Source organism: Fundulus heteroclitus, chromosome 22 (assembly GCF_011125445.2).
Source record: "Fundulus heteroclitus isolate FHET01 chromosome 22, MU-UCD_Fhet_4.1, whole genome shotgun sequence".
NCBI lineage: Eukaryota > Metazoa > Chordata > Actinopteri > Cyprinodontiformes > Fundulidae > Fundulus > Fundulus heteroclitus.
This window is the reverse complement of record NC_046382.1, coordinates 19,544,328-19,557,030: the sequence shown is the minus strand read 5'-3', so window position 1 is coordinate 19,557,030 and position 12,703 is coordinate 19,544,328. Positions and strand designations below refer to the sequence as shown.

General features: G+C 38.8%; 1 protein-coding gene across 3 annotated transcripts in view; it reads right to left on the bottom strand.

Moving 5' to 3' along the window:
- eys (eyes shut homolog) overlaps positions 1–12,703 on the bottom strand; it is a 268,769-nt gene that overhangs the window by 91,139 nt on the left and 164,927 nt on the right. For all 3 annotated transcript variants that reach the window (XM_036126396.1, XM_036126397.1, XM_036126398.1), the window contains one exon: positions 864–1,034. In XM_036126396.1, the coding sequence (XP_035982289.1) occupies positions 864–1,034 (171 nt within the window). The remainder of the gene's footprint in view (positions 1–863; positions 1,035–12,703) is intronic.

Here is a 12,703-nt window from a genome sequence, read left to right as displayed (position 1 = left end):
TACACCAGTTTTCATGCACACACATACAGATCCCACCCCCTCTGCTTTTACCGGAGTCCGGAGTCTGGAGTCCTGCCCCAGCGGAGCCGAGTGCGACCTGCCAGTTGCACGCTGACATCGCATATTTCCCGATGAAGCCAGGTCTTGGAGATAATCAGAATGCAACAGTCCCGAACATGACGATTTCCAAGGAGTTGTAGTTCAAAATCCAAAAATCATCTGTTTTATGCACCAGAGATCTCGCCTTGGAAAGATACAGGCTTGTGTGGTTGTTTTCTCAGCCTTAAAATAACACCGGACCTGCAGCCTCGTTTCTGCTTCCTCTCTGTCTGCATCAACTCCTAGACCCAAGAGCAATCCACAGAGAGCCCGGCAGTCTCACTACTCCATCTGGGATGTTGAGTAGTAAGTCACTTGAAACGTATATCTGGTGTTGGTTCCAAATGTCTAAAAGCATCTGACTGGTGTACTGGATGTTCCCAGTATTGGTAGTGAAATAGAAAAAGAAAAGGGCACTGAATTGGAGAGCTGTAAGCTGCAGTGACTATTAGTAAAAAATAATAATAAAATATACTAGAAATTCCCAATTTTTATGCCACACACTCTTGCATCTACTAATTTTGTTGAGAACGAAAAGCTATATTGCAATAAACAGAAACACTCAAATGACCTGCTGAAGGGAACATTGGTTGCATCTTAGATTATTCAAGTACTTTGTCAAACATCTACAACGTAATTGATTCTGTCTAACTACTGGCTTGCAATGTGGGCTTTAAAAATATTATTTTGAGGCATTTTTAGATCAAAGTATATGCGTTAAAAGTTGGTTGGTAAAAAGTGCACTTTAAAAGAAAACTACTCACTGAAGAGGATGGTGCCTTGTGTTGATGTTGTTTTGACTGTCAAATAGAAAGTGATTTCTTCAGCTGTGGTCGGTCGACTACTGCTGTCATTCAAAGGCTGTGGCAGAAACGCAAGAGGCTTCAGCGTCAAGTATGATGAGCCATCGAAAGACGGGATATAAACAGTGGTATCTAGAAACAAAGAGAGAACGGAATTGAAACTGTAGCTTTATTAGAGCAAATAGTTTGTACAAGTGTGTATTGAAACCTGAATAGTTGCATTTGTTCATTACTGAAATTAAATGGAGAGCTGAACCACAATGATGACTAACTTACAACACTGTCAACTTTTATTGACACCTTTTGTGACATGCAAAAAGTTTTAAAATGCATTTTTTCTGCAATATTATAATCTTGCAATAAAACATTTAGAAAAAAAGTACATTTATGTAAAACCAACCATGTTCACCAATAATTATTGTTTAATAAAAAAGAAAAACTGTCACTAGAACAGTTGCATTTAAAAATATACCTTACTTTGTTCAGGTCACTTCTATAAGGCAATCTTAAAATGGGAAGAACTGCAGAACATGCTCTTCAATAAGGCGAATATGTTCTGACCTTTATACGTCAGGAAATGAGAACAAGAAAATGGCTAAAAACATAAATCTGCACAAATTTGCATCCAGAGCTATAACAAAAAGTTTTGGATTTTTGACAAAAAAGACTGGATGAAGACAAGTTTGTCTTGCCACCACATATACTAAGAGGGATGGTAAAAAAGATGGGGGGGGGGGGAACACATATCCACAATTTACTGTTAGAGAACTCCAGCACATTTTTTAGACTCATACTATGCTACGGCCAATAACAGTGGAGGGTCATGCACGTTGAAAACCCTTTCAGGTTTTGGTTTCCTGGTATTTATGTCAAAGTTTAATAAAAGTGGAGTAGGCTGAGCAACTTTTCGGCACAATCTACAAAAAACGAATGTGTGGAAGCTTCATAAAAAGCAGAATTGATGGCAGACATGTTGATCTGAATTTCACTGGGGCTCCCAGTAAAGTGGTTTGCAAGTTTATTTTTGAAAAGAAGAATGGCACATAAAGTGAAAGCAATGCCCATAAGTGCTTTCCTTAGTAAGGAGAACAGCAGAAATTGCCTGCTGTATGCCTTTGCAGCACAGATAGCTTGTGTGTGAGCAGAGTCAGCACAGTCTTGTCAGTGCTATGTGCTAGTGTGTCATTTCCCACTGGATGACAAAGCGAGCTGACTTTAAGGAAAGGTGGAAGAAGTACAAGCTCAGGTCATCAACTCCACCAGCCAGTGATAATCTGCTGGCCTTTTACACAAAGGACACTGCACACAAAGTGGATAGTTTGCTGTTCATGTCCATGAAAGTCAGCTTAAAACAGAACAAATAAGCCTCAACTGAGGTGATTCTGCCAGCAGTCACTGCCCTCCCCCCAACAACAGAGCTTGCATTTAGCAAAGAACTGTGACGAATATTATGAGTTTTCTCCAATTATTATTCTTAATATAGTTGTGCCTACATTGGATGAAAATATTTGTCACGTCTCTGGCAATAAAAGGTCATTTAGAAAATGCTAGCATTGGAAAGCAACATAACTTTAAATAAAAGAGATAAATCCTCAGTGTGATGCTGAAATTGCAAGTGAGAGCTGGACCTATTTAGGCAGTGGGTTCTAAAACTTTTTATAACAAGTACCACCTGACTAACTTTGGTTTCCTGGTACCACTCTACTGCCAAATCATTTTAAAACTACTCAATAAAAGTTTAACCTTTTCCATGTGCTTTGCCTCAGAAACAAAGAATAAAACAATCGTATAAAAAATAAAATAAAAAAAAGAGAAAAAAAATTATATATAGCCAGTTTTAAAGTAAACAATTCCAGGAGGGAGAGATGGATGATTCTCACCAACGCACTGTAAAAATACAATATGACTGCTTTGTATTGTGAGATGCAGTAACATACTGTTTATCACTTATAGCTAATTTGCTTTATTAGTTCTTCTTAACAGTCAATTTGTTTCCCATTTAACTTGTAAATATCAGAATTTGCTAAATTACCGCATCATATATGCTACTATTTTTTTTTAAGTCCAACTGTTTGGTAATGCTCTATTTTGTTTCTACATCTTATTCCTACTTGCTTTTTTTCTGTTTTATTTTCCTGTATTTTAATCATGTAAAGCACTTTGCATTGTCTCTTTACTGAATTGTGCTATACAAATAAATTTGCCTTGCCTTACTAGTCAAGAGTCTGGACTCACATTTGTCAATAAATGGCGTTTCCTGATTTTTATGACTTCCTACCATGCAGATACATAATGGAGACATCAAATCTATGGCTCAAAAGTACATATAATTATCTATCAAAAGCAAAATTGTGAAATAACTAAAAACATCTTGTATATTTTAGCTTGTTAAAGGGGAAGTCTGGTCAACAAGGACAAATCAGGGGACCGTTAGCTATAACTAAAACTAATACATTTGTGGTTATTTAATGAACTTATCTTTAATCAATAAGAAAATAAAAACATAAATTGTCGCCTGAATCACTGTGTATGGGAGCGGACATTACTGCCCATATTTGGGCAATAGGGGCCGTCTAACATCACATCCTGTGACGTGGAAAAGCGGAAGCGGCAACAGCATTTCTCTCCGCTTTCCATGCAAAGTCAATAGGAGCCGTTCTACATAGCTGCGATCATCAACAATTTTTTCGGATTTCGAGAGGATTTCACCACTGACATTCCCAAGAGCTTTTGCTGAAGCAACAATGCCCACGTGCATGGCCATCGGATGTTCCAACACAACTGGTAAAAGTGGAAAAAAACATTTATTTCAACTTCCCGATTCATGAGCCACCGAGCTCATTGCTGGATTGCCAACTTGAAGAGAGCAGATTTGCCATTTAACTTCTGGCCAGAGACAAAACACGTCATATGCAGCGACCATTTCGAAGAAGAATGTTTTGAGCATGACATGAGAGCGAGGATTTTCAGTAAGTTATATTTTAATTTTTATTGTAGAATTTGCGGGGATGGTTACCGACCAGAGGGGCGGAGGGATACCACATGTGTTGTGGTATCCCTCCGCCCCAGCATGTGCTGGAACGCTTTTATATTTTAATATTTATACAATAATGACCACCTGCCCTATTTACTTGGGGGCAAACATAACTCAAGTCACTTCAGCGCGATTTCTCCTCCGCTGTGTGTGTGTGTGTGCGTGCGCGCCGCTGCAGCGCAGGCGAAGCCGTGCTGCGGCGGAGCGCACACACACACACGCACGTATATATATATATATATATATATATATATATATATATATATATATATATATATATACACACTGTAGGACCGGACTGAGTTTGCAATGGAAATAGGTACGGCTGGATTCCGTCAAAAGTCCGGTTTCTTTCAAGAAACTCTTCTAAAAAATCCACATCGCTATCAGATGATGATGACTCCACGGAACTCCCATCACTGTCACTAAGTACTTCATCACTCTCTGCTTCGTACAGAGCACCAGTCGTCGCCATCTGGAAAATAGTGCGCCGTGACAAACAACAGAGCGTTGAAACTTGCTCAACAGCGGGTCCGCTGAGTGACGTCACAAAATGGGAGGTGACAGTACTATTCTTGACCAAGATGGATTCCGCCACATAAACATGATTAAATGAAAATGATTCATAATTAAAAAAACGTATACCTTATTGCACAGTATGTAGTAGTTTTATATTTAAAGTACTTTCAGCTGTTTGAATTCTGATTTTGACCGGACTTCTCCTTTAAATACACCCCCTCCTTCTTTTCAATACTGCTTTGATCAGTCGTGTCCTTCTCTTGATGAGCTTCAAGAGGTCAGTCACCTGAAATGGTTTTCCAACTGTCTTGAAGGAGTTTCCAGAGATAATAATAATAAAAAGAAAGACAAACCACTGATTGAGAAGGTGAGTCCTAACTTTAGCCTGGTAGCGTAGCACAAATACCATTGGCAATTCTTGTATTACAGTCTGAGAACCTTGGATGTAGTGAGGGAGGGGTTGTTATCATAAAATGTTTTGTACTTTTGTAGTAATTGAAAAAATAACTCTTGTTAAAATATAAATTGATAACACAGGATTGTGTTTCGGGGGATCAATGCATTGCGTTAATCTGCATTTGCAATGTCTGAAAAATTGCCTCGACAATTTTTTTTTTTACAAATTACCATAACGGTAACATATCAGGAATGAGAACTGCTGAATTTGACAACTCGAACACCTGTTAACCTGACAAAGAAATGAGACATATCAAGATTTCCATAGTATTTCTCAGATGTTCATAATCCTTTTTTTTTTCATGTGTTTTCAAAAGGTTTTCACCAACCTACTCACACTTCCTCTTTTCCAGGGAAAACAGTGTGGGTGACTTCTCTGAGTTATGCAAAACATTACGTGGAAAAGACATGGCAGCCAAGGCTTCAAGTTACAAAGATAAAACATCAGCAATGGTGTTTTTGTTGTGATAGAAGCAGTTTCCTTGGGCCAAAAATGATGAATTATTCCAGCAATATTTGTTGGCAAATTTTTTGAGCAAGGAAGACTGAGCTGGCTTATTATTAAAGACACAGGCAATTACAGAAACCACACACTAGGTGCCCACAAAAAGAGCTGGCAGTCACAAGCCACTATGTTGGCAAAGCAGGAGGCACACCACATCAGGTCCCATTAATGTCAAAGATGGAAAGACAAAAACAAACGCTCAAAAAGCTCTGATCCGTTTCTCTTTTCTGCATGATCTCTTATTTTTCCTGACTAAATCTATTGACAGGCTTCTTTCTGCTCAAGATCTCTGCTCCAATTTGCATTTCTTAATTTGGTATTCTTGCAAAACAAACACAAAACTGAATACAACTCGTAAATATAAGTTTATCCTTTTGCCTAATGATCACTAAACAAATAAATGATAACTAGTACAGTGGAAAAGGAAACGTCAATAATTAGTGGGGCTAAACTGCTTCCAAATGAAATCAAAACATAAAAATGCAAATTAGATCTAAACTGTGGGGCTTAAAGAGAGAGAAGGGATGCATACTCTCTTATTGTGACTGTTGGATGTTAAGCAAAAGTTGCTGGAATGACTCGAATGAGACGTATTGTACACTTGGCATTTTACTTTTCCTCAGGGGTCAGCTGCTGATATCACAGCTTCTAATATACAAGTTAGAAATAAACTCAGTGAGCTGTGGAACAAAGTCGTGATCAATACGGAGCAACCTTGAATAATTTCCCACTTCATTGGTTTCATCTTTTACACATACTACCTGACATAGGTGCCATTTACTATATTTTGAGAATGCTTTCTATAAATCAGTGGCACACTCGACAGATTGTTGTTGGCACGTTCTACAAACTGCTGTGTTTTTCTATGGAGAGAACAATAAATAATAAATACGAAATATTCATACCCCATGCACCTTTTAACACTTTTTCACATTTCAACTAAAAAACTAATGTATATCACCGAGATTGAAAACCATGTTTTTTTCACAAACGAAGTTTAGAAAAATTGTAGGATGCATTTTTATGTAGCCGCCTTTATTCTTATACGCCTTAACAAAATCACTTGCAACCAACTGCTTTAAAAAGTCACCTGATCTCGACCATTGTACAGTTGTTGGATGGAACTAGACAAGCAGGAGGGCTAAAATTTGAGCCGGGCACAGTGTTGTAAAAAGATTTAACAAAACCCGGCACAGGCAGGAAACATCTGCAGGAGCAAGCTGGAGATCCTGGCAGTAAAAGAGCTGACCGCGGATGTGATAGGAAGGATAATTCAGGCTTGGTCAAAGTCTGGGAGCCATGCGTAGGTCACACACGGCCAGACAGAACAGGGCAGACCAACACAGCGACTAGGTAAGGCTCATCCTCATGGCGCGAATCCAGGTTGTGGTCCAGAAATCAGAAGCTTATGTAGATGTCTGAAAAGGGCAAGGCAGGTAAATCTAGAGATGTGATCGTGGTTGAGGCATGCTAAACAGGCATGAAGAAATGCTGGACATCTACTCGCAAAAGCTTTCAATAAGCTGGCATGTCTGATTGTCTGCAGTGGTCTTATGAAGGAAATGAATCGAGTCTGTGAGACGAGCATGATTGCAGTAGTGGGGCTGCTGGCCGGCAGGTGTGGGGAATAATCTTCGATGACAGCGGGCAGATGCAGCTCCAGAATTATGACAATAGATAAACTTCAAAGTTGAGTTAAGTTTTAAAAACAGTTTCTCAAAGCTTTGAACTTCTCACAGAGAACTGTGCAATGCATCACTTAATGACCAAAAGAGTACAACACAACTACAAACTTGTCCAAACATAGCCAGCCTACCTAAACTGACAGGCTGGGCCGATGGTTGCTCTGGAGGAACTGCAAAGGTCGACAAGTCAGGTGGGAGAATATTTGACTGGACAACTATTAGTTGTGCAATCCACAAATCCATCTATTTACAGAAATGTGACAAGAAGAAAACAGTTCTGGACATTTTTTAAAAAAACTTCCAGTTTAGTATAAGTTATGTAGCACTGCACTTCACTCTCAACCATAGTGGTGGCAGGAACACGCTGTGGGGAGGCTTTTTCTTTAACATGGGCAGGGGCATTTGTCAGCGTTGATGGATGGAGCTAAATGCAGGGCAATCATGGTATAAATCCATTAAAAGCCTCAAAAGACTTGAGAATGGGCCAGAGAAAGAGGTTCATATTAAAGAAGGACAATGACTCTGAAAACACTATTCAAGCTGTGGATATGATTTAAGATCAAACCACATCCATGTTAGAGAGGTTCAGTCAAAGCAATATGTTTATGTTCTTGAACATTTTGGTTTAAAAAGGCATGCAACATGAGGATGCTTATGCTATTCTGCAAATCAGAAGGGGCAACAATTTTAGAGACAAAAGTGACATAAGCTGGTCTATGACAGACAGACAGACAGACAGACAGATAGATAGATAGACAGATAGACAGATAGATGTTCAAAAATAGGTTGCAAGGTTCACTAAATGGGAAAAGGTTCAAGAGCCGTGAATCATTTCGCAAGGCAGTGAATTAAAAATAAGTCAGTCTCAAGGCTCTGAAGCACATAATATTTTAACAGCAATAGATAAATAAGAATTTTAGTACTATGAACTATCACCAATGTCTCTCTCCCTGTGATAAGAATCTTTGTCAGTATTTTTCTTTTGTCACTGAAATGTCAACAATTGTCATTCTTTTCTTGGTTCATCATATAATTTGTTGTTAAAAATAAAGAGGCTGCATACCCATGTGCATTCTGACATTTTTTTATCCGAACCGTGCATTTGATCTAGGACAGAAACAAGCCCACCTCTTTCGTCACTGGGTTGCATGATTTATCTATAATTAGCTCAGAGCAGGGGTGACTCGCTCCACTGTTCTCATGTGGCTATTACTTAATGTGACAAGATGTAACGACAAGATTGTCACCAGGCAAAGTCGCTGCGTGGCAATTCACATCCACAGACGGCGTCGAGATGTAAACAGCCTCTGGACTTTGAAAGCGGACTATGAGAAACTCGCATTGCAAAGCACATTGTTGGATGAGTGCTCAAATGAGATTGGACCTGAGACTGGAGTTCTTTTGAGAAGGTGCAATTCCTCAAACTCAGCAGAAGTGACACTAAAAGGCCACCATCGGTATTTAAAGAATAAGCTTTTAAGTCTGACAAGTTGGGGAATAAGCAGCAACGTCTTTTTTGGTTGTGGATGGGAAAGGGTGAAAGGATCCTTTTCTGAATAAAATCAAACTAAACATTTGATTAATGTTGCAGCTATGGTGGATGAAATGTGTTTCACAATGCATTTCATACTGGTACATGTCAAAGCACCATACTGTATAATCTAAAGAATGAAGGTTTGATCAACATTTGGTCTTTAGGTAATCACAAATTATATTTTGTAGTTCGCAATTTACATTTGTGAACAGGTAAAACATAAGTTCCTGGAATGAGTTTAGAAAGAAAACAGAGAATGAATGTATCATTTATCTCCAGTGGATCTTTAGGCACAAGTCAAATCATCTTTAATAACTAACTCAATAAACCATCTACTCCATCATGCAGGCAAGTGGAGCAGCTTGTTTCATCATGGCCGTCTCCCACAGGAAACAAAAAGAAAACAAATTAAGAGTCTTAAAATAGAAGCATTTTATTACAGTGCCTGCAGAGACAAATAATACTTTGTAAATTAGCTAAACACCTGTAAATTAGCATTTTGGGAAACATGGCAGACGTGTCAAATCAGGGTGCTGGGTGCGTGCGGGCTACTCTGGGTCATGTTAATGACTGTTAATGTTAGCTCCAAGGCAGGATTGTGTCAACTCTGGAAACATGAGATTATGCTAAGGGCATCATTTCCCAACACTTTAAACTATTCCTAGGTCAACAATGAGCAGCACATATGACAGTTAGCGACTAATGTTAATCTTACAGTCTTCATTTAAAACTCATGACTGAAGGCGTAGTTATTTTAGGTTCTTGCTCTGCCAGTCTTTCTGCATGACATGTTTTGTACAACGAAAATAACAAAGATGGATAAAGGTCCCATGCAGAATTAAGTAGTTTAAACAAGAGGAGAAACAGTTAATCATATTTTTTTTTGCCATATTATTCAACTAGGCAATGTTGCCTTAGTCTGTTCTTTGTAGAAGGACTGATATTTAAAATCCATTTGCTTGCATGTGTCATCTTTTAAAGAATTCAAATTTTGACATAAAAGGTTGTCAAGATGAAGACTTCGTAATGCATTTGTCAAATACAACCTACATTTTGTATGATTCAAATAATGTATCATAACGTTGCAATTTAGAGGGGTATGCAAGATGTAACTTTATTTTCCTCTCAGGCCAGACAGACGTGGTAAAACCAAATGGATGATGAGGGTGAGTTGAGAGTGTCTGGCTGAGGAGCCTGTCCGAGTGATCTTCGGTTCACAACTATATGGGAGAATTTCCCGAGGGAGGAAATGTGGAATTATAATGGAACATGTTCAGGATCCCCACAGCTTCCAGGAGCTGCGGGACGAAGGTTAACGCAGCAGTATCACTTATTGAGTATAGACTCAATAAGTGTTTACAACATGCAAACGATTGCACAGGTTCTGATCTGATCATGAATCGACTGTCTCTTAGCTACTGCTAAGGTGTGTGCGTATTATCTCATATTGTTATGGAAATAAGCTGGTGTTTTTCCACCGTCCTTCCACAGTTTATCTTAAATATTTCTTGTTTACGTGAACTAAGAACTAACTTTAGATTAGATTAGCTTGTTTTTTCATTACTAAAAATTCTGCGTAACACTCTCCATGTCTTTCAATGTGTCATGCCTAAATTTCCCCATTCTGGGACTATAAATTAATTTCTTATCTTATCTTCTTATCTTATTGGTGCTTGTTGCGGTGGCAACCAGAGGACACCAGTGGTGATGGAAGCTGTCAAGCTGAAGAGGGAGGCCTTTAGGGCTTGGCAGTGGCGGCTGGCCCATAGGGGGCGCTCGGGCGCTGCCCTCCCTAGATGTGGAGGTGAAAAGTCAAAATATATTTAGATTTCAAAAGTATTATGTCAGTTTTTAATTAATAGTATGTGGCTACATGTAATATGAATTATTAAAACACTTCTACTAATTGACTCTACCAATTGACTCTCATTTAACAGTGCATTTCCACCGACAGAACGTAGCATTTCTCCCATACGACTGTCACTCAAGGAGCCCCGCAATTGTAGCGAAATAACCAATCGTATAATGTTGCTAGGGAAAATGTATAAATATTTGGCTAATCAGCATCACCAAAATGAATGGCTTTGGGGCTACTGGAATCATAGCCCTTGCTGCACAGTGATATAGGAATATGGCAAGCCGTTTTAACATAAAGTAATGTAACTAGCAGTCAGTCAGGCAGTGACCTAGAGATTACCGCGACAACAACAGAGAGAGAGAGACAAACACATTTTGTCATGTGGTAAGTGAGTTTGAATATTGGGCTATATGTTGAAAGGATTTTGGAAGGTGCTTTGAACATTGTATCAGGTACATAATTTTGCCAGCTGATAATGTTTTTTCATATTTTGAAATTCTGTTCTGTTTCTGTTCTGTTGTGAAATCAATTGTGTCATTGTGAAACTGTTTGGCTGAAGATTATGACAGTACAGTATGGTGTATGCCTACTTTGGTGAAAAATAGTGGATTTTAGTTTAATACTGTTCCTTTCCAAAATAAGACCTAATATAGCTGTAAATAGTTGAATGTATCTGTAAGCTGCTGATTCTGAGAAGGGAATTAAATGCTTATTGTGGAATTGTAGTAATTTTCCGACTTAATTTGATGGCATGTACTGGGTTAGGCAGGGAAATCAATTGGCCAGCCCCACCAAGATTTTATTTCCACCAGCCGTCACTGGGGCTTGGTGTGCTTGGGGACTCCTGAAGAAGCTGGCAGGTACTGGGTGGCCAGAAAGACTACAGTTCCTGTGGTAGCGGTAGCTAAAACTTGAACATGGGAGGAATTTGGAGAGACTGTGGAAAGAGAGAGTATCAGTTGGCTTCAAGAAGTTCTGGAAAAACGTTCGGTGACTCAGAAAAGTGAAAGAGAGACCATCCCAAGCTGTGTATGCTTTGGAAGGGGAACTGCGACTCCAGAGTGAATACATTATAAGGCAGTGAGTGGAGCACTTTAAATATATTCTCAATCTGGTCACCTTTTAGAACAATGACCCGCAAATTCAAGTTTGGTTTCATCAGAACATAAATTCTCCCTCAGGCCTATGGGAAATTATAGCAAGGCCTGAATGGTTTTCAAACAAACACTTATCTTTTAATCATTGTCCTTAGTCCAGAAATTTGAAGAATACAGGAGATCGATGCCCCATATAGGACAAAACCAATACAATTCAGAAATTCGTGAAACTCTTTGTGTTGCCGTTAGACTCCTTGCAGCCAGTTTAACTAGGTTAAGTCTCATCTTCAGGAGTTTTAGAACAATTTCCAACTTCTGCGATGTCACTGTTAATAACTGAAATATAATATTTTAATATTGGATATAACTGTATGTCGAACTATATGCATGAAATGTTTTAAAATGATTTACGCCTAGCTTCGGCGATCAATGGAAGAGAGGCGGGATACACTGTGGACAGGTCACCAGTCTATCACAAGGCAACACAGCGACATAGAGAACAAATAACCATGCAGACACACTCATACCCACACCTAAGGGCAGTTTAGAGTAACCAATTAACCAAACAGCCATGTTTCTGGACTATAGGAGGCAGCCAGAGTACCCGGAGAGAACCTTGGCATGCAAAGTGAGAACAGGCAAACTATGCAGAAAGACCCCAGGGTTTGAACCCAGGACTCTAAAGTTAAAGCTATTTAAAGGACATTGGTTTGTATGTTCTGCTACCTTTGAGACATGTGACATAACTGTCTACATTTAAGCAGAAATAATAATAATCACAAGTTCACTTTTAAGGACTCTAGTGTCACTAGAAACATTTCAAACATAAAATATATTTGTTTTTAATGCAATATTCAATTTAAATATCAATCGATATGAGTAGGATTCTAGTCACAAAAGGAGAACGTTTGAATATCAAACTCTCTCTATGTAGCATATGAGTAAGTACATGCCTCTTCTTGGTATTAGTATCCGAGTAGTAGGAACAAAATAAATATTTTTTGTTAGGAAAGGCGGTGAGGACTGTAGCTGAATGCCGAACAAGTGCTCTAAGGTTGCATTCTCATTCTGAGAGCATACTGAAGGGATCATGGACATACAGCAGTGTTCAAG